The sequence below is a fragment of the Charadrius vociferus genome, unplaced genomic scaffold, assembly GCF_000708025.1.
Source record: "Charadrius vociferus isolate BGI_N301 unplaced genomic scaffold, ASM70802v2 scaffold32, whole genome shotgun sequence".
Classification (NCBI taxonomy): Eukaryota; Metazoa; Chordata; class Aves; order Charadriiformes; family Charadriidae; genus Charadrius; species Charadrius vociferus.
Window position 1 is genome coordinate 3,486,199 of NW_009647856.1, and position 27,284 is coordinate 3,513,482.

The 27,284-nt window shown below is 36.3% G+C and overlaps 1 protein-coding gene across 1 annotated transcript in view; it reads right to left on the minus strand.

The window, feature by feature from the left end:
• The window catches only part of PCLO (piccolo presynaptic cytomatrix protein), a 373,983-nt gene that overhangs the window by 197,033 nt on the left and 149,666 nt on the right, over positions 1-27,284 (minus strand). The window contains exon 4 of the mRNA XM_009883002.1: positions 7,143-8,363. Coding sequence (XP_009881304.1) covers positions 7,143-8,363 — 1,221 coding nt within the window. The remainder of the gene's footprint in view (positions 1-7,142; positions 8,364-27,284) is intronic.

Here is a 27,284-nt window from a genome sequence, read left to right on the forward strand (position 1 = left end):
TGGTGGTGAGTCACTGGCCCAGGTTGCCCAGAGAAGCTGTGGATGCCCCATCCCTGGAGGTGTTCAAGGCCAGGCTGGATGAGGCTTTTAGCAACCTGGTCTAGTGGAAGGTGTCCCTGCCCATGGCAGGGGGGTTGGAACTCGATGATCTTTAAGGTCCTTTCCAACCCAAACCATTCTATGATTTAATACGATTTGGAACGTCCCCATATCTGCAGTTCGGCACTGTACAAACATTTTCTGAGTACCTCATAAAAAAGAAGTTTCTCAGTAAATTTGTAATGCAGAGGTAAGCTGCTGGTAGGGAAGTGTAATTGAAGGGAGGAAAGCACGATGGTCAGCTATTGATCAAAGGAAGTAAGAAAGCAAACAAGGCATACCTGACTGAGCATCATGACCCATGTTTTCCTTTTCATCCCTAATTAGAAACCCTTAGTCATTCTCCTAGCTTCCAGATCCTTCTACACCTTTCTGAATGACAAGCAACTCTACGTCCTTCTTTAGGAAACAAAAATACCACGAACATCCCACAGCAAGTATTTCCACACCAGAGTTACCTTCCTGCTTCTCTCAACTGTGAAATGCTCCATACTGAGTGAAAGTATCTTGCCATTCGGCTAACGAAACAGCTCACTCTCCAAATGACAGGTCATCTTAGCTGTTATCTTTGCTGCCAATCTTACAAAGTGTCCCCACCTCCACTACCAATTTGAGGACAAGCATCCCAAAGTCTCATGATTTTAATAATATGATGTGATCTTCATATTTTCTTATGGACCTCGATAATACAAGTAGGTACAACTTTGCTAATCTAAGCCAATGATTTCTGAAGTACAGCAAACCCCTTATTTAAAGCTTTAATTTATCAACTTCCTTGGCAATATGCTGAATTAAAAAAATATTGTGGAATAAATATATTACGAAAATTATGACAATGGTTAATTATAATTTAAAGGCATATTTACACCCATGTTAAGTTGCTATTAATTACAACTATTTTCAAATGTTTATTCACACTAACATTATATTTAATGCCAAAATATCATAAACCAAATGCTTGCTATTGTCAGTTATTTTCTTTTTTAAAAGTTTTTTTCATTATTTAATTTACATTTAAAGTATTTGTTCTTGCCTATAGACATCTCACTGTGCACATAATCCTACATTAAAACACTAATATTAATATTAATATGACAGTAATCTACTAATAAATATTTATTAAGTAATCAACATTTCACAGGAGTGATTTATTATATGCTTTGCAGAATCAGATATTACCTTGAATACAAACTACATCTGTTTTTACCAATATTGTACCCAATATGATAACACCAAATATCTGATATCAGAGCAAAATCCATTGAAATTAAAAAATCAAATATGGAAATAAATATTTTTAAGGACAACCCTAATAATAAGGCTGTGATTAATCTATAAATATGGAGAAACCTATAGTACTCCAAACAACATTGGGAAGTCACCACCACTTAAACATTTCAGCACTTATTATTCTGAAAAATGTACTCTTGGATATTCTCCAGCCTTTAATGACAGAATTATATTTAATCTTCATAAAAAGTCAGCAATGAAGCATAGTTAACATTTTTAGGTTTTGTATGTTATATTTACATGTTTGTTTCCTTCATTAAAGAAGAAAGTGTTTAAGGGGAATTTATTGGGCTGTTTTTTTTAAAAAAAGACACATTTCATTACACCCAAAGGATTTTACCATCTAGAAATATCATGCCCCTCACTAAAATTTCAGCTATGACATTTGATTGCTATTTTTTATTTTATTTCCAATATGTTCATGCTTATAAAGACAAACCCAACCAAACACACTGTGATCAGTTTAGATGAGCTACTAGAAAATGCAAACATTGTTTAAGCTCAGAAGGCCTCCTAGGAGTTGATGGACAGACTGTGTCCAACTAGTGAAAAGTGAATCTGTCAGATCTTCATTCTTCACAGGGAGATAAAGTGATACAACGACATGTAAAGCAGAGACAGAAGGCATCAACTAAACAGTTAAGCTCAGAAGTAGGTAGACAACAACTGGTCAGGGAACAAATTTAGCCATTCTGTAATTTGTGACGGTACTATTATCTGTGAGTCCAATGTGTAATACCTACTCCATGACCAAACCAGAGGAGATGGCAATGAATATTGCTATTGTCTGCCTCGTTGTTGAACCTCAGTGTATGACCTAATATCACTGCTATGAATAATAGGAAACTGAATATGGGAAAGAATTCTATTTGTAGAGTAAGGAGAAGAAAAAGATCTACAATAAGGAGGGACTTTTTTTTTTTTATCACTGGAAATAAATGTGATGAGAAAATTCAACTTTCATTTTAAGGCTACCACAATATGAATATATATTCTATCATTTTTGTATGTATAGTTGTCTGTCCTGTGATACATCATGCAAAAATTATTCTGCACATCATGTTTTGAGAGCATATGCATATAACTTACAATAAATAATAGCTGGCCTTTGTGATTTTTTCCCTATTCCCTACAGTCCGAGAACTAGGATATTGTTGTTAGCTATGTCTATTCCTAAATGACTGGTAATTTATTTTCTACAGTTGGCCATCACATACACAAAGATAGTCTCCTTGCTAAATTTATAAACATACCATAAACACAAGATTTTTAGATGACTAACAAAATATTGAAGAAACAATGCTTCTAAGGATCATGTATATATTCAATAATTCTTGGAGAATGAAAAAAATACTTTAATCAATAACACAAAACCCCTCATTTTTTTCTCATAAAGTATGAAGTATTTTGGTACATGTTGAAATACTGGGCCTTTCTGTGTAGCTGAATGATATTTTTACTGAAAGCTTGCCTACTGTGAGTTTTTAATATCGGAGAAATTTATCTGTAATACAGACACTGATGGGAGCATCTTCTTGAGATGTGAGGAACAAGAAAACTTATAAATGGCTGGATAAGACTGTTTAAAAACAGCAACCTCTTTAACTAAAGGTAGAAACGATCTAACGTAAGATGCACTTGTACTATTCTCATGGCATTTCTACAATGTCAGTGTTAATGCATCACAACTATTTTGTATTAGAAGCTTTTGCTTTAGAAGTATTATTTATTCTTACACTTCCTCACTTTTAATATTATTATTTGAAAAAGTACCATCAGTTACCAAATTCAATCAGAACTCTATTAAAAGAAAACTGTGATTAAACCCTCCAAAAAAGTCTTATCAGGTTTTTAAATTATTTATAGCTAGCAGCATTGCATTCTGTTGCCCGGAACAGAAATTTTATTTTGCAAAGAAACTCATGATTTTTAAAAGGTCATTCTCTTTATGGAAGAAATAAAGATATATGCATTATTTAAAAAAAAAAAGGTTTCAGAAATTTAAAAACAGACTTTGGTTGACTAAACTGTTTAATCTGTATTTGAATTTTATATTATTAAAATGAAACATTTCATTTGTGTCCAGATAAACTGCTTACAGAAAAGTCTTTTCCTCCTTATTTTGGCTTCCTGGTCTGTGTTTTCTCTTTAATGGCATGTGTTAGAATAATGTTGACAATTTATAATATATTAATTTCTACCTGGATACTCAACCTAAGCACACCATCATTCCTCAGTAACCATAAGAAGGTAGTAATAAGGACACTTATTTAATATAGCTAACGTGTCGTGAATATATATGTCCAATTTACACCATGGTAATGTGTTCATGTAGATATGCTTAACTACTTGTAAGTTAATTTGTGAATTCCAAGATGAGTGTTTTGTACTGACAACTTGTACATCATAATCGTCCAAGATTTGTAGGCATCCTTGACAGACCAGCTAACTGCTATTGCACATGTGAATAGTCGATATTAGAAGATGGTTTCTCAGGAAAAGTACCTGTAAATCATGAGTCAAGTCAGTTTATTCTTTAAAATATTTTTTAAGAAATTAAAGCTTAAAGTATTACTGAAAAAAAGAATGTTTTGAAGAAAAAAAAAAAAAACTAAATCATACTTGGAGACCCAAATATTTAAAAATGTTTCAATATTTAAGTCACTTTTGTTTCAAAAGATGTCAGATCTCTAAATACAATTGATATCTGTGATTTTCCAAGGATCATACTACTGCCTGTACTGGATCAGAACTTTAGCCTCTCCATATGTTTCGGGACTTGTTGGGGTGTTGCTTGCTTTTTTTTTTTTTTGTTTTAGTGAAAAATAAGGACAGCACTGTTTACTATCTAATTGGAATGCTACAAGAGTTAGTAATTCCCATTTGCACAGATCTGAATATAAAATAGCATCAGCAGTTTGTCAAGTGCAGCAAGTATTACGTTTTCTCTTGTATTGCTATTTAAAAATACACCTATCTGAATTCCTTTATTCTGATTTATAGAGGGATCTGGACAGGCTTGATCGATGAGCTGATGCTGATGGTATGAGGTTCAACAAGGCCAAGTGCCAGGTCCTGCACTTGGGTCACAACAACCCCATGCAGCGCTACAGGTCTGGAGAAGAGTGGGTGCAAAGCTGCCTGGCAGAAAAGGACCTGGGGGTGTCGTTTGACAGACGGCTGAATGAGCTGGCAGTGTGCCCAGGTGGCCAAGAAGGCCAATAGCACCCTGGTTTGTATCAGCAATAGTGTGGTGAGCAGGACAAGGGCAGCGACTGTCCCCCTGTACTTGGCACTGGTGTGGTCCCACCTCAAATACTGTGTTCAGTTTTGGGTCGGTCTCTTCTCCCAAGTAACAAATGACAGAACAAGAGGAAATGGCCTCAAGATATGCCAGAGGAGGTTTAAACTGGATCTTAGGAAAAAATTCTTCACCAAAAGGGTTGTCAAGCATTGGAACAGGCTACTTAAGGAAGTGGTGGAATTGCCACCCCTGGAGGTATTTAAAAGACAGGTAGACGTGGTGCTGAATGACATGGTTTAGTGGGGGTTTTGGCAGTGTTAGGTTGATGGCTGGACTTGATGATCTTCAAGGTCCCTGCCAACCTAAACGATTCTATGATTCTATCCTGAAGTACATGTAAAATATATTTTTCAATGTCTAGATACTGTCTTTTACCCACTGAAATAGAATTAATATGTGATACCTAAATTGTTATCTCCTCTTCCACTCTCGTCACATGTTCTCTTGGGTAGAATTGTATTTACCAATGTTTGATGCACAGCACAGAGAACATTAAAATACTTCAATAAATAGAAATAAAAAAAAAAAAATATCAGAGTTACTTTATGAAGCACAAGCTAGGTGAGGTACTAGTTTTATCATTTATTCTGAACAATTTGAGTGGCTTCTAATTATTTTTTTTTTTTTAGGAATTTTCCAAGGAGCAAAAAAGGAGGGGAAAAAAGAAAAAAACAAAACACCTTTTTTGTGTAAAAATAGCTATTCCTTTTTCATTGATTCAATTCTGTTTTGCATTTCAGAGTGTTCTAATCTTAAAAATACTTACAAGCAGATACCTATGGGTTTTCTTTTTTTATTCATGAAACGTCTGCTTTACAAACTTTAGCTAAGTGTGCCTCAAAGTCTGGTAATAAGAGCAAAAGAAAGATAATCCCAATTTATGGTATTAACTCAAGAAGTCCTGATTTCAGCTAGAAGGCAGCAGCAGGAAGTGAAATATGATGAAATAAGAGTGAAATACATGTGTGCGCACCACATTAGAAATCACAAATTAATCTACAATTAAAATTTGTCGCTATCAGAGATGGAAATCCCCTATATGTATCTTAGATTTTTCCAGAGTATAGTTTTGCACCTCCTTATGGACAAAATAATGACCAGACAGGACTGAAACTAATGTGCAATGAAAATTTTCCCTTACAAGTGTTGTTCAACAGAAAAAAAAAAATGAATTATTAGTAACTAACAAAATTCTAAGTCTACTTCTTAGGTTTTCTGATATGATTTAAAAAAAAATAAAAATGCCCGGAAATGACATTTTGCTAACAAAATTAAGTTACTTCTTGGAAAGTCCTGCAGTAGTGTTGTATTGATGCGAGATAAACTAATTGATGTAGGATCTTCTTAGATCTTCTTCTTGTTTCTTCCAGAAGGGAGGAGTTACGGCTATGTTACTCTGACCATCATTCAGAGATTCCCTAAGTACTATCAGGCGACACCACACCTCTTGATACCATCAAGAGGAGGAAACACAACATGTGATAGGAGATATATTTCAAACAGGAAACTTGGTTTATAAAAATAGTTTTCCACAGCACAATTTCTAAATCAGAATATTTTGCTGTCCAAATATCCTCGTTACCACAAGGAAAAAAAAAATAACAAAAAAAAAAACCCTTGACCTTTTTGACTGGGATTATTTGAAAGCATAATTTTGGCAAAGGCTAAACACTTTTCCTAAACCACCTCCTACTTTCATAACATAATAATCAACACCTAATTTGCACTGCTGATACAAAACCCCATCATTTTTAATTTCTGAAGAAATTGTGTATACTACTCACTTCAGCTGATAAAGTGACTTGTGGGTAACTTGATATCCAGCAAAGGCATTTATTTAAGAAATGCTGCCTTCTAGTACATGCTATCATAGACTCATCCATTCATCTGACTTGAAAGTTTACCAAGAACCCTACCTAAAAGTACTTGTCCATATGAGAGAAGCAAATGAAATAACAAAAAAGATGTAAAGTTTGCATATTTGAACATACCATGTTGAGGTATCACAAAGTATTCCTCAAATGTTTATTAGACTTTGGTACTGGAAAACACTGTATATTTTACCATCATAGATCATTCCCTTTTGGGATTAAGAACTATGAAAACACTCCAATTTCAAAAATTATACTCCAAAGTCCTGAGAGTCTACAGAAGCAGGTAAATAAATCAGAGGTATTGGAAAAATGATTAAACAGGAATTTTGCCTTAGTTTCAAATGCTTAACTGCTTGAGAATGAAAATCGTGCAAGAATTGAGAAGTTGCATGTAGAACATAGGACTAACTGGTGAAACATCCACTCAGCGGGAGTAATTGATTTTACTATTTAGAATCATCCCGTACAGAAAATAACAATAAAGAGCAGGAAGACATAAAAGGAGAGGGTTTGTCAGGATCAGATTTTAAATTGTACCAAGGGAGAAGAGGGGTAGAAGGGAGAAAGCCACTTACTATTTTTTCTTTCACTGCTTCCACATGGTCAGTTCTTGACAAAGGTGCTGCTTGAACAGGAGTTTCTTCTTCCTGAGGTTTTTCAGCTTTCAAAACCATTTGTGTAATCCCAGTCGTCAAACCCTCCTTCTTAACATCCTCTTGCTTCTTAGCTTGCAGTCCCTTATAGGGTGCTTCAACTTCTGCTTTCTGTTCAGCAACATGGTCTTTAGTCTCAGCTGTAATTTGTTCTTTTTTGTCGTCTGGATGTGGTCTGCTCTTTTCTGGGAGCACAGTTTTATCTTCTTCCATTGTGCTTAGGGGTTTCTTTTGATCTGAACTTATTGTTGCAGGAATTGTATCTGCTGAAAGTGTCTTTGACAATTTCCCTTGCTGAAGTTTTGATTCTTCTTTTTGAGCTTCCTCTTGGATTTTCTCCACTGATGAAGTTTTCATGATTTTCTCATGTTGAAGTTTTGGATCTTCTTTCTGAATTCCATGTTGGATTTTATCAATTGAAACTGCCTTTGACAGTTTGACCTCCTGAAGTTGTTCATCTTCTTTCTGAGTTGCAGGTTGGATTTTGTCAGCTGACATTGCCTTTGCCATTTTCACCTGTTGGAGTTTTGGGTCTTCCTTCTGAATTCCATGTAAAATTTTGTCAGCTGAGGGTATCTTTGCCAATTTTGCCTCTTGAAGTTTTATGTCTTCCTTCGGAACTCCATGCAAAATTTTATCAGCTGAAGATGTTTTTGCCATTTTTGCCTCTTGGAATTTTGCATCCTCCTTCTGAACTCCATGCAAAATTTTATCAGCTGAGGGTGTCTTTGTCAGTTTTGTTTGCTGGATTCTTGGATCTTCCTTTTGAGAAACACGTTGAATTTTATCAGCTGAGGGTGTCTTGACAAGTTTTCCCTGCTTAAGTTTTGCATCTTCTTTTTGAATTCCTTGTTGGATTTTATCAGCTGACAATGTTTTTTCCAGTCTCTTCTGCTGCAGTTTTGGAGCTTCCTTCTGAACGCCTGGTTCTTCTTTAGGTTTTGCTGCTGCTGGAGTAGGCGGTGTGGAAGTCTTCTGAGGGGAATGTGAGACAGCAGGCATAGGCTGTTTTTGAGGAGCAGCAGGCGGTTTGGATGCTGGTTGTGAAGGGCCTGTTTTCGGAAGGGGCACCTTGCCCATATCCCCAAGTTGTCCTGACATTGCCCTTTGGGTCTGGCAGTTTAAGCACAGCCATTCCTGTACCTGTGATACAATAAACATATGAAGTTACTTATTTGAAAACTTAACAGTAAAATCATATTGTGTTTTCAACTGATACAGTTGAATACTTTTAACCTGAATGCTATGTATACTGAGAAATTATTTTCTCTGCTTGCTGCTCTTGCAGGAAGATCCATAACACCTTTCTAATAGAAATGAAGCATGACAGGTTCCAGAAAGCCAAGCCGAACAGATGTTAAAAATACAGTGTGAAAACTAACACCAATTACATTGTTCCAAAGCATTGATGACCTTTTTGTACATAGTTGCTTATATATTTCTAACATCTATTGTTTTCTAAGTCCTCTATAACCCATCGATAGTTCCCTCTAATTGTGTAAATCTGAGTAAAAGAGGACCAAGTGGGACTCACGTCTCTTTGTGTTTATCTTCAGAAATTACCTTCTCCTCTTGAATTTGTGTATATGTATCAGTGTAAAAATTTAATATGGCTGTAACCCAAAAGGAATATCACCTGTCTGCTCTCTTTATTGCTAAATCCCTGCTGCATGCTGGCTTCTTTTGCTCTTCCCAGAAAATCAGAAAAAAAAGGACAAATGCTTATATCTGTGCAAAAGATCTTGTTGCCAGTTGCCTAGCTACTACATGAGAGGAGTAATCAGACTGTTACCAGTGGGATTTGGGGTACAGTCTCTTTAGAATAGCAAAAGGAAGTTTTAAACACAGAAAAGTACAGAAAGGAAATAAAAACCCCAGAATCTTCTGGATACTAGAACAGATAATGAGGCTGTACTTCACTAGTACAAAACGAGCTTCACTGGAGGATAAGAGATCTATGCTGTACATTAACAACTTTGTATGTTTGTTTTTAACTCCTTTTTCTTTGATAATGGAAGGTGTCAGAAATTCAGTTACTGTACTTCTCTGATTTAGAGAATGGAGTTTTCTACTGAACGTGAAACGCATGAAAAACAGAGCAAAACTGTTCTATTAGTAACTATATAGGTAATACTACTGATAATATTAGGATAGTACAGATGACTGATCAGTTATACACCATTGAATATTTCAGAATATCCAATGGTATATAACCAGTTTGCCAGAAGATATGCCATTTAGTCAGAAGAAAGGAGTATCTGGCAGAAGTGTGCAACCCCAGAAACATTCATACATTTAATATTAACAAGTAATAGGGTAATAACTGAGATAACACCAAAAGCAAAGACTGGAACTCCAGCTCCACCCCTGCCAGCAAAGAATGCCCGAATGACAGGAGTGTAACCATCAGTCTCCCTGCTCTCCTTCTGACTCCACGTAACCTGCCTTTTTCAGTGTAAAGAGGGGCCCAACTTCCACAAATGTACCGGCAAGTTTCCTGACCAAGAATAGTTAACACTTGGTAATGCCAGCATACTGTGGTTGGTTGCTCACAGAGTGATAGAGTTGGTCATGGTAGGACCACAAATGGCTTCTCAAGATAGTTAAGCAAAAGTGAGGCATCTCTCTACTCATCTCTAACGATGGAGCTTAAGTGTTCAGCTCTCACATCCCAGCCAGGATATTTCTGAGCACACTGGCCTTTAGCAATGTTTCTGTGCACAGCAGGTATATCCAAGATACTCTGATTTTTGGTATCTTTAGAAATTCAGACATTTTGAGATTAGTTGGTTTCAAACAGTTTTTGGAATTATCTAAAATCTACCAAACCCCCAATTTGTGAAGTCTATCTGCGTACTTCAGATCCAAATCCCATTGTTAAATGGCTTTACGATTCTCTAACTTTTAATTATTTTTTTTAAAATAATTGAATCACTACTATGATGGTGGCCCTTTGAAAAAAAAAACAAAAAACCAAAACTGATTATGCTAATAAGTGAAATATAAATTACAAGAATTGCGATGAAATGAGAATTGCACGTGAAACAAAATTTAGTAAGAAAAGCTCGTGGGCTAATTTTGTTGAAATGCAACTAAGAAGAGTATAATATATGTATAAAATATTTTCCTTTGTCTCACAAATTTTGTTTCAGGCACAAGAAATGCAAGAATGCGTTCATTGTCTTTCAGGTCTATGTTTGTTTCTTTTCTATACATCTACATTTGGCTCTCATTACTTCTAGCTCTGCTGGTTATGTGGATCCCACTTAGCAGCTCTTCAGCTGCATCTTACTCGTTGCTTGAACATTTGTTCCTTCTCAGATTCATCAAGCCACTTCCCTTCCCTCATTTAAATCCTTCGCAGACTCAGTTCTTTAAACTGCCTATAGTAACGTTAGCAACTTTGTAATAGTATTAGGTATTTAAAAACCAAAGCAGTTACCCAGCCACTGTTTCCTCTCAGTTTTGCTCCCTACTCAGTCACTTTTCCCTGGAGTAAAGTTTTTAGGCTCAAGGACTGTACTTTGTGCTGAGCACATAGTAGAACAAGTCTCTTAAAAAGGAAAATAATGACAATTAACATAAGCAAAGAAAGGTGATGATGAGCAAATTGGCAAACTGCACTAAATCTTGTCAAGAGATGGAAGCCCCAGTCTTGTCTCCCTGCCATACTGAGGCAAGTGATGCTAGGGAAATGACCTGGCATTGTCCAGATAAACAGTGATTTAAGGAACCTTGTCATCGTCCTCTTGGACTTCTGTTACTTCTGCACCTATTTACCACTTTATTTTTTAGTGTTGCTATACAGGCATGGCACATACTTCTCCCAAACTATGTGTTTTAAATTCCAATTTAAGTTTTTATAATCATGTGGATATTTGATCACAAAAGAGCCTACAAAAATCTTCTTATATCACCAGCCCTCTAGCTCCCGATTCTCTGTCAGAATGGTTCTCTGTAAAATCAAATTTTGTACCATAAAGTCATATGCCTCAGTTTTAGACTTGTCTTTTCCTCAGTTAACCTCATGCCCTGAATGCAAGCTTTTCCCCAAGGCTATCTTTTCATTTAGCCTGTCAACCCAAATTTATTAGGACTTGGGAAATGTACATCATCTTCTTTCAGCAGTCTTCACTAGATAAATCTTCTTAGTTCTTTACAGAATTCTTCACACCCTTTGGTTCCTGCACTGGCAGTAGACACTATTATTGGCATCACAAGGGACATTAGTATGCGTTAATATTCTGAATCCTTGGCTCTCTCCCTGTGTTTTCAGCCACCTTTACAGTCCCATATTGCTGGACAGAATGAAGTAGCTGTGTCACAATGTTCTCCTCATTCAATTTTATAATAAGCAAATGTCATCATGAAAAGGGTATACATCTAACTTTCATTTTGAATGTCTATTTTTCAGTTGTCGTGCAAGAGCTCAGGCATTTCAGTTCCTTTGCTTTACATTCACATACCACAATGTTTGATCATTTCAGGTTGAAAATAACAGGTCAACTATTCCATCTCCCTGCCAGTGAAGGATTTTTTATTGCATGTTGATAAATTCATTATCTTGGTAAACACTAATTGGTAAACTAGAGTTTTTCTCTAACTGAAAGTAACTCAAAGTACTTAATATATATGTGAAGGTGAAAACAAACACTTCTTCCATAAAACATCCCTAAGTTACTTCAGAAGGCAAATGCTTTTGTTTCATTTAGATACCAACAAACTACTTCCCCTGTACATTTAAAAGTAAGACATCTCTAGCATAAATACTAATATAAACTAGTTGTTCTGAAACTAAGTCCGTTTTACCTTGGATATTTATTTCTAACTGATTTGGTTTTTATTTTCACAAACTCGTACAGCATGTTTCCGAGATCTTATATGAATAATGTGCTTAACGAAATAACAGAAAAAGTAACCAAATAGCCCACCTAGAGAGGGAAAGCAAGCTGATATGCATAACAAACTCCATCTTGAAGATCAGAAAAAGAAGGGATGAGGAAAGAATTTACAAAAAATTGAGCCAAGTCAAATTCTGCAAAGGAAATTTAAACAAGCAACAAAATATTTGGTATCCTTGTAGATAAAAAGATATCCATGGTGCAGTTAAGATTGTTTCAGAGTTAAAGGTATGGTCCATATAATATGTGCCCTAATCTCAAATTTTTATAATAGTGAGACTGAACACAAGCAAATGTCAACAGGAAATGAGTACACAGAATAGAAATCATCATATTAGATGTGGAAATCCATGACCATGGTCTAACAGTATTCATTAAAGTATATCGGCATAAGAAAGCCAAATTTAACCTAGGGAAATGAATCCCACAAATATGACTTATATAGGAGGAAAGGTATACTGGCTGGAAACCAAATAGATATAAATCGTTCATGGATAAATTTAGCTTTGAAATTAGGAGAGACTTCCTTGCCATTCGTGATTTGTAGTTTAGAGTACGATACAATAAGAGTGGCGGTATGGAGAAACACAGCTGATTTCAATATATGATGTAATTGCCAACAAAATCACACAATGATTCATTAAATCCTACCAGTTTTACAAAATGCATTCCTGTAATAGTACTAATGAGCAGAATGCATTATATTATTAGCATTAAATGAATTCATAGCAGTTAGCAGACTTTAAATGTCAAGCTATCTTTCAGCCACTAAAGAGAGGTCATAGAAATACACAAAAGCTGGTTCAGGTAAACGTAAAGTGTCAAATTAAAACAAAAAACAGCAAAAATTCCTGCAGAACAAAGAATGTTGACAGCAGAAGGAGAAAGGGATTACTTTTTGAGTTTGAGAACCCCCTTTTTTTTTGTTTGAGGTTGCAATGAAGCTGAGATTTTTATCTGAACAATGCAAAAAGGTGACCAGCTTTTATCTCTTTCTCAAATAAAGACTTTCAATATGTGATTGAGGAAGAACAAGTTATCTCAGCATCTCAGATTACTGTCACTAATTGGTAATTTTACTTCTAAGCCATCACAGCTATGAAATAAGTTTTCATTGTAGAGTTGAGTACATACCCATTTGGCACTGCTTATGTGACTTGCTGGTGTATACATTAAAAGTCACAAAAACTGACATGATAAAAAATGGATTTCATATATTTATTTCTATTGCCAGTGAGGAGGCAATATAGCAAAAATGAGTGAGAGACTTACCTATTTTTCCTGTATGCATCAGTAGAAATATTTGCTATATGCTTCCTGGCTACTAGTGTGCATAGCTATGGAAGACAATGCTTGCTATCCAGGCTTATGTAGCTCAATTATGGTATATACACAAAAGTCTTAAAAGACTTTTGTCAGTGTATTGGAAGATACAACCTATATCAAAATAAGACTTGGGTCTCTTTAGTCTAGAGAAAAGAAGATTGAGGGGGGATCTTATTAATACATACAAATACTTAATGGGAGGATGCCAGGGGGATGGGAGTAGTCTTTTTTCAGTGGCACCCAGTGATAGGACGAGGGGTAATGGGCATAAACTTGAACATAGGAAGTTCCATCTTAACATGAGAAGGAACTTCTTTACTTTGAGGGTAGTGGAGCACTGGAACAGGCTGCCCAGAGAGGTTGTGGAGTCTCCCACTCTGGAGACATTCAAAACCCGCCTGGACGCTGTCCTGTGTAACGTGCTGTAGGTGACCCTGCTCTGGCAGGAGGGTTGGACTAGATGATCTCCAGAGGTCCCTTCCAACCCTAACAATTCTGTGAATTCTGTGAATTCTGTGAATTCTGTGAAGAATAGAATCAAGCTTACTTCTCTTTATGTGAACTTTGAATTGCAACAGAAACCTAGAACAAAAAAATGCAAAAAAAAATGATACTTAACCTTTGTCTGTTAAAAGGCATTGCCACTGACAGTGCCAGTATTTGTTCTGAACTGTGATACCTTAGCACAGTCTAGTTGATGAGTTGCCATTTCTGCATGTTGCTATAAGGCACTTTAGGTTTTTTACTTGGTGTCTGATGGGCAGCAATAACAATAAAATCTCTTTTCTTCTATGGCTGGCTGCAGTCCATAATCTTCTCTCTTAGATTATGGGAATTCTAATCATTACTGAAGGAAATAAAGCATTTCTAATAAATGAAATCTTAAATTTCTGAAGGCTGCTTTAGCTTCCATCCTTTAGAATTAAATGTTTTGGAGTAAAACTGTCATTAAACCCCTTAAAAATTACCTCTTGATTTTTTTTTTCCTTTAGTTGCTTTAAGCATCTTCCAGCATCTCTTAATTGCAATATATTTCATGCTTTTAGAGGGACAAAGAAACATTCCAGAATATTAGAAGACATATTCAAATCACATAAATTCAAGTTTATTGGAATTACTGTATAATTATTCAGTGTGGTTTAAATGAACACTGTTAAATCTTATTTGTAGCTTAGCATTTTTCAAAATGCTGGGGTAGGCACTACCTGAGCATGTGAGAATGTCGGAAAGTGGGATTTCCACTAAACTGTGGATATATATCGTGTAGACATTTCTGATTGTTGTTGATAACTTTTACCTTCAATGGAGAAAACCAGGAACATTTAGAAGGCAGTTAATCTCACCTATCATAAGACATTAGATAAAAAGAATGGCACTTTAGAAGTGTCTGTTTGTGTCCACTGACAAGGCAAAAGGCATTAGGGCAAAAGCATAGCTGATTAGACCAGTTACTCACATCTACAGCTGACCTAGTGAATATCACCTTGATTTTTGAGCTGGAAGAAATTGTAACAAATAAGAAGAGAATAAAGATATGGGAGAACATGTGATGGCAATGAGACAGCATTGACCGGTACAATGGGTGCACAGTTACCCTCCAAAATCTGCTCTGGAGCTTTTATCTTGAATGCAGTGACTATGTGCAACCACTATTTGGATTTTCCCCTTCTTTTTGGTTTTCCCTACCCTTTATGTCTTTCATTCAAGTTGGTGTTTGCTCACTAACAGAAGTTTTCAGGGACTCTGCATTTCTGAATAAACACATCTTGGATGCTGGACTGCCAAACAGTTCACCTATGTTTCTAAAGTGTTGGTACATCCCAAGAAATTCTTCTCTACCTTGTTATTATCCTGTCAAGCAAAGCCTGATGACCTCCACAGGTCCCTTTCAACCACAACCATTATGTGATTCAGTGTATGTGTGAAAAACTAATACCTTGGCACCAGAAACTGTAACATTTTACTCAGTCAGAAGGTTTCAAAGAATGCCTCCTAAAATCTAAAATCTTAAATAAAAAGGTCTATTTTATAGAGTGGCAGAGCAACTAGGAAGGTATTCTTAATGCACTAAGATTTTGCTGTGGCTCCAGAAAAGAAATGAAAGCACTCATGGAACTTTGTCAGCTGGTTTGTTGTCGTTAATGATCTCTTCTTTTTCTCTCACAACAAACGATAAAGGAAGAGAGTCATAAATACTGCAGCAGATTACTAAAAAAGTACAGAGGAATTGGTGTTTCTCCCATGTGTCTGGAATTATCTGCTCCTTATTTTAATAGGATTGGTACTGCTGAATATTCCACTCAATTACGAACAGACAAAATGTGAACATGACAACACAAGGGTGACCTACTTCCTCAAGAAACATCCTGGCACATTCAGAAAAAGCTGAAATGTTGTGTCTTTTTAGCAACTGCTCTGTTGTTTGGGAATTTTTATTTTAGTAATTAAATTTGACAGATAATGGTATTTTCATGTGTATAGTGTCTGTGTATACTTTAATTTCCCTTAGTTATTTTGCTGAAGGCCTACAGAGGCTTAGAATTATGCTGTCAATGCACAAAAAATGTATCACTAGTGCATACATCACCACAGATGCAAAAGAAGCAAAGCTGTCAAAAAATAACTGTTTTTTTATTGTGAAAGGGGGAGCATTACTCTACTTGGTTTTCCTCTGCATTTAGCTGCACTGTCATGTGTTTGTTGCTTTTTGTCATGCACTGTTATAACAAGGTGACTAATAGTCCTCCTTTGTAATGGCAGGTTTAGCTGTAGAGGTACTGTTGCCCAAAGGAAAGGAATGAGCCTTCTTTCCTCAGTGTTAGTCACACAGAGAAATTCCCATCAAGGATTTTACTGCCTCTGATGACCACTTCTTTTGTTACCATGGTAAAACCAAACCTGATGAAGGGAAAAACCAACAAAATGGATATGGGCATCATCCAAATGCCAAAGAAGTCAACGGAAAAGTATTTCAGTGGAATTGGGATGATTAAGATCTGTGTACACTTTGAGAAATTCTGGATTACAACAAAAATTCACAAACATCTGTAACAGAATAAACATTTTTTACAACTGTGCAAGGAAAGGATTCTGAGACTGTAGCTCCTTTAGACAATCATATATCATTCTTAAAGCGTCTGTTAACATTGAAAGATCTCCAGGTGCTACCACAATATAAATTTGTAATAATACTAACCTCTAATTCACATGGAATGATACCTTGTAAGCCTACAGGTAGAATGTTTTAATTAGTGAAACTATAGAATTGAATTTAGGAAAGCTGTTATTAATCAATATTTTATCAATTGAAGGTTAAAAAAGTCTTTCCTGTAATAAACATCTTCTTGATTTACCATCTCTACTAAAGATTCGTAAAAATATGTACCCTACTGCGGATTTCTTTAGTTCAAATGAAGAATATCTACCTTTATTTTTTTACCTTTCGATGCAAACTCTATACTATGGCTTTGTTTCAGAATACATGCAACCATCTATTTTTGTATTTCCAACATGAACATCTGAAGAGTTAAACATGTAGAGTAGTGTTTAGTTTTGGTATTGGGTTTTCTGTTAAAGTATAATACACCCAAGTTTTTTTCAGAGTGCTTCCACAGTTAACTACTGTCCTCTGGTCAAAGAAAGGACCCATCTCTATCACCCAACTCAGTGTACTCTTCTTTCACTGTGATGAACTCCATAAAAGGTAAGAGAATCCACAAGGGAGTCAAATCTATCCTTACTCACACCACAGTTTCCTTCTCTGGCAGGAAACTATGCATGCTCAATAGTGCAAGCTATATTGGTAGTCACAGGTATGCATGATATTGCCTTAAAAGATTTTTAGAAAGCAAGAAGCCAATCAAACAAATATGAACTAGATTTAGTCTTCATTTTCTTTTTGTTTTTTAAGTCTTTATGTCATTTTTGAATATTGACTTTTACAATAAAATATGCATGAAAATCAGATGTGGGGAACTTCCTGTCCTTACACATTAATGACAATAACACCTTTACATTAAGCAGTCTTCCAATCCACAAAGTCCATCCCACCATGTTTCCAATATTATTTTGGTATCTCACTTTCCACTCACAAAAGACACTGGAGATTCAGTATTTACTTCCAAGATAAGAGGATAATAATTATGTTCATAAACATATTTCAGCACATATCTGGCAATCCTAGTCAGGCGACAGTTCTTGGAATGACACTCTCCTTCACAGGTTCTTTTAAGGAGATTCCCAATTAGATGACTAAAACAATTCCAATTTACTTGCATTCATGACAAATGAACTTGCTGTTGTGGATTAATTAAATAACAGAATATGACTTCCCTTAACATTGTTTTTAACTTGCTTTGATAGTATTATTGTAGTTATTCCATTTAGATCATATAGACCAAAGAAATCCAAAGCTGTATTACTGTGTGCAGTAATAATTTTATATTAAAGACAGTTTTTAATAACTTTTTATTTACAAACTAGTTTAATCTGAGCTTAAAAAAAATATTAGGATATTGCAATCCTTCTTGGCTACATGTAGATCTAGAGTAGCTCTAGTATGCTCTTTTGTACCCTTTATTATAACAGTCTCAAAGAATAACTGTTTTCTATGCCTTCCAGCAGCTGAATCACTATTCCCCACATAACTGGTCAGCAGAGAGCATGAGTATTCCCATCCCATCATTGCTATTATTTGTTCTGAACTGACAAAATGTCTAGTGTCACGGATGACACTAAAACAACAAACAATTTCATCCCCTGAAGAGTTCACAATCTATTCAGTCCTGTGCTCAATGTTGACCTTTCATGGAGATTCTAGAGGAAAATCATTTTTGTTCACGAACTAGGGCTTACCTATTGAAATAGATGAGATGAAATCTGTAGTAAAAAGGAGAACTATTCTTAATATTGCAGAGTGCCTAGTGCACAGTCGAACTTTATCACATCTCAGAATCTATATTTGTTACAAATACAAACTTTTTATCCGAACCTTAATGATTCATTTTAATAAACAGCTCAACCATTCTCTGTATTTATTTTTTTTTTTTTTATTATTTTGGTTATCCCCGATAGAAATACAGAGACAACTGATATACATCCTTATTCTGAAAAGTCATCTTGCATTTTGTTTGCTTTTGCAAACCAGATAATCCTGGTGTAGTTCATTTCAACAATATGCTTTGCAAAACCAATAATCTCTGCTAAGACAGATTGAAATGTGTCTGCCTTTTGCTCATATTTAGTCTACTACTGTATGAATAGTCCTTTTTACAAAGAGGGATCTGCATGCTACTTCTTATAAGTGGAAGTGGCTGATCTACATTCCAAATGAAATGTTATGGAGAAGGATAGAAATTCTTCTTCAAGAATAGAAAGGTGGTGGTGGGTTTTTGTTTTGTTTTTTTTTACTCCTACTTCCCTCCAGTTTCATCTCACCTAAATTTTAATACTTAATTGAGGAGCTACATTTTTGACCCTGGCTACTGAAATTCACTCACCTGGCTATGGGACATTATCTCCAAATACGACCACTATTGGTGGCCTGACTACTCTATCTCTCCCTGGTTAGGGAGAGAGCCTGCAGCAATCTATGCTCCAGACAAACCTCGCTTCAAGGACGAATTTGAGATCTACTGAGAGCCTACACTGAAGTCCAAAGACAAACCTTTCTTAAAATGATAGCCTGAAGTAATCTGTAATCTGATACCTAAATAAATGGTCTGATTTTTGAAAGTTCTAAATACCTTTAATTAGAACCACAGTATGCATATCTTTTTCATTACTTATGTTTATTGTAACCTGGCTTTATCATTTGAGGTTTTTTTATTTTAGTAATGATTTATGTACAATGTTTGCTCTCCGTGCTATGTGACTGACATATGAATCCTTTAGCTGCCTGAAAATGAGGGGGAAAGGCAAAGAAACAAGCAGAAAAAAAGACTGGGGAATAATTCATAGTCAAGGAAACAGACTATTCTCAAGAAAAAGAGTACAGTTCCAGCAGAAAGTGAAGGAAAATCCCTTACCTGGCTTTGGAAAATTATATTAATCATTAACTACAAATACAATAAGAAGGCTGCGTATAACCATTTCCTGATATAATGGCAGCTGCCACGGCAGTAAAGACATAAAAAAGCAAACAAGGGATATAGATACTGTACTATTACATCTGTGCTGAGTGATCATGACTTTGTGTGACACAATACATGCTGAGAAGCACATATTCCTTCCATCAGCTTCTTGAGGTCTTCCCTTAACACCCAAAATAAGGAGGTGAAAACCGTACTGACCTCCCTGCTTTAAGATCACGACAAGGGCAGTGTGAAGAGATGGCCCAGCACAGGAACATAGAAATAGAGTCACAGCTGCCATCTCCTACAAAAACCCTGGCTGGTTTTGCAACATATGGGTCAGAATAACACCTTAGCACCAGGTGTGGCCATTTTCACTGGTAAGAGGCAAATTCCCAAGCTTCGAGGTAACGCAGTCTGAAGTCCAGGGAAAGGCAAAGGAAGAGATGAGGTACCAGTGCAAAAGGGGAAGACCAAGCTTTTTTAGTGTCTTGGCTTCTTCCTCCTTTGAGATGTATGCTGATTATGTCTCAAGAAGACTGTGGAAGACATATTTTAACTAATACTAATCTTTCCTGCATGTCTTGCTCATTTATTTCACCTCGCACTTTCCTGCCTACAATTTTGCCCTTGTACAGTCACACAATAGGAAATACTGGAAAGACTGTCTTAAAAAGGAATATGCCATTTAGTTAGCAAGATAATCCTGTCAAACATTGTAACTCAAATAAGGGAAGCATGATGTGTACTTCCATAGTTTGGCAAATACGTACATGAAGGATTAAAAACACAACATTTTTCTTGGAAAACTTTAGACCAATATTCATTAAAATTTCTCCTCAATATTTCTTACAGAAACATGCTTGCAATCCGTTTAAAAGCATAACATAGTGTGATGCTACAGTACGACTTAAAGCAGATGTTTTCTTGGTGTTTAATGTGCAAATATATCCTATATACTCCAGCAATCATACATAATAAGCTTGAGTTTACTTTCAAAAGACACCATTACACAAAGAAAATACCAAACAATCTAAACCCATGTAAGTCTGCCCCAATCAAATGTACTGCTAACTCTCAATATAAATATTAAATATAAGAGAAGACAGAATACAACTGCTAGAAAAAAAAAAAAAAAACAACCAAAAACAAACAACAAAACAACACCAAACAAAACAGCACCAAACAAATCCACAAAACAAACCAAAGCCAGTGAAATGAGGGGACTTATGTTTTCTGTCTCTTTAGTGTTATAAATCAGTGGTAGCTCCTCGGAAGTAAGTAAGGGTAAGACCCCAAAATATGATGTTGAACTGTGGTAATAGTACTGTTTCCAATGGGATGGCAACGCACAGTAATAGACACATGCATTATCCTGTTAGCTCATGCCAAAGTTTCATAGGGTAAAACGTCAAACTATATCATCTACTTCTCATCATCTGCGATCATGGGAAGATAGAGTTCAGGATTAAGTGTAGAATAGACAAAATGACAAGTAGAGTTGAAACCCTAAACTTCAGGAGGGCTAAATTTGATCGTTTCAAAGAATTGCTCTGGCAAATCCCATGGGAGAGGGCTCTAGAGGGTAAGGGGGCTCTAGAGAGCTGGCTGCTATTTAAGCGTCACCTCCTCCAAGCTCAGGATCAGTGCATCCCAAAGAGAAAGAAATCAGGCAAGGGAAGAAGGAGACCTGCATGGCTGAGCAGGGACCTTCTGAAAAGGCTCAGGTGGAAGAAGGGAGTTTACAATAGGTGGAAGAAGGGGCTGACTGCTTGGGAGGAATACAAGAATGCTGTCAGGGTATGCAGGGAGGAAACAAGGAAAGCCAAGGCAGCCTTGGAATTGAACCTGGCGAGGGATGTCAAGGCCAACAGGAAGGGTTTCTTTAAGTATATAGGAGACAAAAGGAAAACTAGGGAAAATGTGGGCCCGTTGTTGAATGAGACAGGTGCTGTGGTGACGGATGATGCAGAGAAGGCGGAGTTGCTAAATGCCTTCTTTGCTTCTGTCTTCACTGTTCGGGCCAGTCCTTGTGAGACCCCGACTTTGCAGGTAACAGAGAAAGTCTGGGGGAAACAAGACTATCCCTTGGTTGACAAGGAGCACGTTAAAGATCAGTTAGATAAATTGGATATACATAAATCCATGGGGCCTGATGGGATGCACCCTCGGGTGCTGAGGGAGCTGGGGGAAGTCATTGCTGGGCCTCTCTCCATTATCTTTGAAAGGTCCTGGAGGACAGGTGAGGTGCCTGAGGACTGGAGGATAGCCAATGTCACTCCAGTCTTCAAAAAGGGCAGGAAGGATGACCCGGGAAACTACAGGCCGGTCAGCCTCACCTCCATCCCTGGGAAGATGATGGAGCAGCTTGTTCTGGGAGTCATCTCAAAGCACCTGGATGAAAAGAAGATTATCAGAAGTAGTCAACATGGATTCACCAAGGGGAAGTCATGTCTGACTAATCTGATAGCCTTCTATGACAAAGTAACTAGATGGGTGGATGAGGGGAGGGCAGTGGATGTTGTCTACCTTGACTTTGGCAAGGCTTTCGACACTGTCTCCCACATCATCCTCACAGGAAAGCTTAGGAAGTGTGGCTTAGATGAATGGACGGTGAGGTGGATTGAGAACTGGCTCACAGATAGAGCTCAGAGGGTTGTGGTTAGTGGCGCAGAGTCTAGTTGGAGGTTAGTAACAAGTGGTGTCCCTCAGGGGTCAGTACTGGGCCCAGTTTTGTTCAACATATTCATCAATGATCTGGATGAAGGGATAGAGTGTACCATCAGCAAGTTTGCTGATGACACAAAACTGGGAGGAGTGGCTGACACGCCAGAAGGCTGTGCTGCCTTACAGCGTGACCTCGCCAGGCTGGAGAGTTGGGCAGAAAGAAACCTTATGAAGTTCAACAAGGGTAAGTGTAGGGTACTGCACCTGGGGAGGAATAACCCCATGCACCAGTACAGGTTGGGGGCTGACCTCCTGGAGAGCAGCTCTGTGGAGAGGGACCTGGGAGTCCTGGTGGACAACAGGATGACCATGAGCCAGCAATGTGCCCTGGCGGCCAAGAAGGCGAATGGCATCCTGGGGTGCATCAAGAAGAGTGTGGCCAGCAGGTCGAGGGAGGTCATCCTCCCCCTCTACTCTGCCCTGGTGAGGCCGCATCTGGAGTACTGCATCCAGTTCTGGGCTCCCCAGTTCAAGAAGGACAGGGAACTGCTGGAGAGGGTCCAGCAAAGGGCTACAAAGATGATTAGGGGATTGGAACATCTCTCTTATGAGGAAAGGCTGAGGGACTTGGGTCTCTTTAGACTAGAGAAAAGAAGATTGAGGGGGGATCTTATTAATACTTACAAATACTTAAAGGGAGAATGCCAGGGGGATGGGAGCAGTCTTTTTTCAGTGGTGCCCAGTGATAGGACGAGGGGTAATGGGCATAAACTTGAACATAGGAAGTTCCACCTTAACATGAGAAGGAACTTCTTTACTTTGAGGGTAGTGGAGCTCTGGAACAGGCTGCCCAGAGAGGTTGTGGAGTCTCCCACTCTGGAGACATTCAAAACCCGCCTGGATGCTGTCCTGTGCAACCTGTTGTAGGTGACCCTGCTCTGGCAGGGGGGTTGGACTAGATGATCTCCAGAGGTCCCTTCCAACCCTAACCATTCTGTGATTCTGTGATTCTGTACTGAGCCCAAGAGTGCATTCATAAAACACAGCTTTTTAAAATAGTAACCATATTTGTATTTTACGATGAAATAGTTGTTTCTGTAAGACAGAGTAAGTTTTAATCAAACCCCCAAAGTTATTTCTAAATAAAGATACCAAATGTTTCCAACCTCCTGGAATGCTACATTAATTACTTGAAGATTATTTGTTTTAACTTTGTAAAATTCAGTTTGTCACATCTCAAAGTACGCATGGTACTGCTTTAGTGATTATGAAGTGGGAAAAACAATCTACACAGAAAGCAAAAAAAAAAAATGCCCCTGAAATAATCTCCTTGCAGTCCTTAGTTGCTCTCTCACTACTTTTTGCTATCTCTGGAAGAATAAAGAATCCTCTCAAAGTAACTATGCTAGTTCAGTTTTAAGACTAATTACACAATTACTTAGCTAGTTAAAATGATTCAGAATTTCTCCTTGATGAGAAGACAGAGGATCCCTCCCCACATCTTCAGCCAATTGCTCTAAGATATTATATTTTTCATGAAAAGGGCAAATCAATAATCTTACAATTATACACGTATGAGTGATACACAGACAGACATTCACGCGCATACACACATACGCAGAACACTGTAGGAAGCCAAACAAACTCACTCAGTATACTCATAGATTCTTATGGCCAGAAGGGCCATTATTCTCAACAGACCTGATCCTTTAATGCCAAAATCCATCTAGTTTCCCCAAGAGGCTTCTATTCTCAACCTTTCATCATTTCTTATAGAAAGCTATGCAAATTTATGGAGGAGGAACCATCTTCAAAGTTAATTGATCTGATAATCGCACTATCTGTACAAATTTTTTTACATATAGACTCTTAATTGACACAAAAGATACAAAAAAAGCTAGCGAAAATACAAATTATTAATTATACTTGTCTTTCTAAGGAATCGTATTAAAACGTTAAAAAGTTGAACTTTAAAAGAAGTATTGCAAGACCAAAATTCATGTGATACAAGCTCAGAACTTTCTTATATTACGTAGCCAAACTATAAAGGTATGTTATACTCACAGTCCCTTCTGGCAACAAATATGACAGTTATTTTGTCATGAAATTAGATTGTGTTTTAAACTAGACAAAAATCTACAATAATGCTAAAAAAGTAGAATAAATATGGCTGTCCTTATTTCGAAATCACACAATTTCCATTTGTATTTTAAATTATGCTTATTGGGTTTGTATCTTATGTAAGATTTAACAAATCTTATTCTTGTGATAAACATCCCATTTGTATCATTCTTACAATGTCAGCAGAAACTGCATGGAAGCTTAACTTTTATCTTGAAAGCACAGCCTGTCTTAACTGTGTTTTAAAAGAATATTGGATGCTAAAATGTCCTTTTAGATACACTGTAAATTGTAGAAATCTTTCAGAAATATTTTAAAATACTTTTAATCTAAAATGTTTCTGGGTTCTAAGGTTAACTGCTCTTTTTACTCTATTGACAAGAACCCATCTGTCCTTTCACAAGTAAATAATTCTCTTACTTTATTGCTACACGCAAAATATTAACATCTGTTGCAAAACAAACAAAAATTTTAACTCTCTAGACCTTGCACTAATTTTATCTTTTGATCCCTTATTAAAAAAAACCCAAACGAACCAACCAACAAACCAAACCAAAAAACCCTAACAACAACAACAACAAAAAACAAATACAAACTTAACATAAATAGCAAATAAGTAATTTAAGAGCAACATTCATTTGAACTTTTACATTGTCAGCTTGTGTTTCTTCATGGTTCCCTATCTGGACTACAATTAGCCATCTATCAAACATGTTGCTGTTTTTTGGAATTTGCAATAGACTGATCTTACTTCCTCATTGAAAGTCAATTTCCAAGTCTTAATTAATCTTGAAGCATTTCCTCAACTCTTGAAACACTCTTTTAAAGAACCTGTTTACATCGTAGATAACATAACACGATGCAGTCTTCCAGGATGAGTGATACTAATGTCAGCTTCTAATTAATTTAATTGTAGGTTCTCTATTAAGTCAAGAACAAACATCTGGAAATAAAAATGACAAAGAAGTCAATAGCTCTCAGTTGTTTGATGAAAAGTCAAAAAAAAAAAAAAATCCCAAACTTCTTCCTTCATAACTTTTTTATTACTTACTTTCTTCTCGCCTTCTCTTTCCTCTCTTTCTAATCACATGGGGAAAAAAAGAAAAAAAGAAGAAAAGAAGGAGATGGAAGAGAAGCTGAACAAGAAATGAGTCAGCCAGGTTAGACATGTCATAAACAAACACACAAAACACATTTTTTTTCTGTAAATGGATTGTTAATGAAAAAAATGTTTTTATCTTTGTTCTTAGGCTATGACAGTCCAAATTCAGCCAATGGAATTCAGGTGATAAACCTGAGGGTCTTATCCAGATAGCAGCTTCACTGTTCTGTGCAAAATTATTAAGCAAAAATTTTACATGTATTTTTATGGTAATTTTATTCTTCTTCAGAGACAGATCCACACTTTTCTCTGTTATTTACAACCTCTCTGCTCTCCTCAGGATATTCATATAAGAATGGCCTGAAAATAATGAAGTAACAACATTTTACTAAAAAAGAAGTGGAACAGACTTTGCTGGTTGTCTCTAAATCTACTTTTTTTTTTTTCTAAATATATCACAATTTCAAGAAAAAAACAAAACAAAACAAACAACCAAGCAGCCTTTTGATAAAACCATTCGAAACAATCATTTACTTCTTGGCTTTGTGGCACCTGAACAATCTCAATTTATAAACCCAGGATATAATTTTTTTACATGTTTGGTCTGATTTTTTTAAAGACATCTTTGAAACACAAACTTACTCACATTTTATGCACTTATATATTTTAATTAGAATTCTTGTTCATTCATTTTAAATTATTTTAAAAAAATGCTTATATCATGTAAGGCAATTTTAAAAAAAATAAAAATCAAAGCAACCTTTTTGGTAAAATAGGCATCTGCCTGAATAAAACAAAATCAATTACTCTGTAAATTGATAGATACTTTAAATAAACATAGACAGAAGAGCCTTTGCAAACATGGGTTATAGAAAGCTGCAAACATAAATGTATGAAGAGTGTATCACACAGATCACAACTCCAGATGTATGGCACAGAGAATTCAAATTTCATTCTAAAACATAGCAGAAATTATCATATCTATATTATAGTCTCTGTAATCAATTCCCAAGCCTTTGACATTAGAATAATATACAGTGTACTTGTAAATGAACCATTTATGGAGCTCTCTTCAAAAAACCCTCTCTAGTCAATGAAGTGGAAAGTTCACATCTGTCTTCAAGGGCGGAACTGGAAGCAGTTTCCAGTGTGCAGAAGTGAATTTCTGTACATCAAAGCAGTTAAAATTACGTCCTCCAATAGTCTGCATTTAATATACATCCAGTGCTTCAGAAATATTTTTTTTTATTTAAAGATAGCACTTGGATACAATCATTCTAATCATTCTGCAAAGACAACTAAGCAGATTTTTTTAAAAGCTTGAATTTTTACTGTTGTGTTTTCAGATATTTTGCAGTACATTTTTTTCTGTTTCAAATACAATTAAAATACAGCTAAAACAGTAATTTCAGCACAAAAGCATATGTAAAAAAATAAAAACAAAACAAAACAAAACAAAAACCTACAAAACCAAACACCAACACACACACAAAAAAAACCCCAAAACATAATTTTGTGTAAATCATTATTTCAACTGACTATTCATTCTACAGTTATGTTGGGAAGTTAAACGATAACCCAAAGTGCCAAGCTAGGGTCACAAAATTCACCATTCATAAGTTTGTTTAGGAGATCTTATTGTTGGTTGAACAAGACATGGTACTAAAATGTGAAGAATACATGTAAAGATGTCGGTACTTTCCTCATTTCTAATCTTGTCAAGTTTCAATGGTCACAACAGCCTGCTAAAGCATAAAAATTTAAAATTTTAAGAGTGCGTGGAATTTCAGGAGTATACAGAAAAATTTGAGAAAAAAGAATACACTATTGACTGTCTTCAATGACATTAAAACTGTTGTAGTGTTTATTGAAAAAT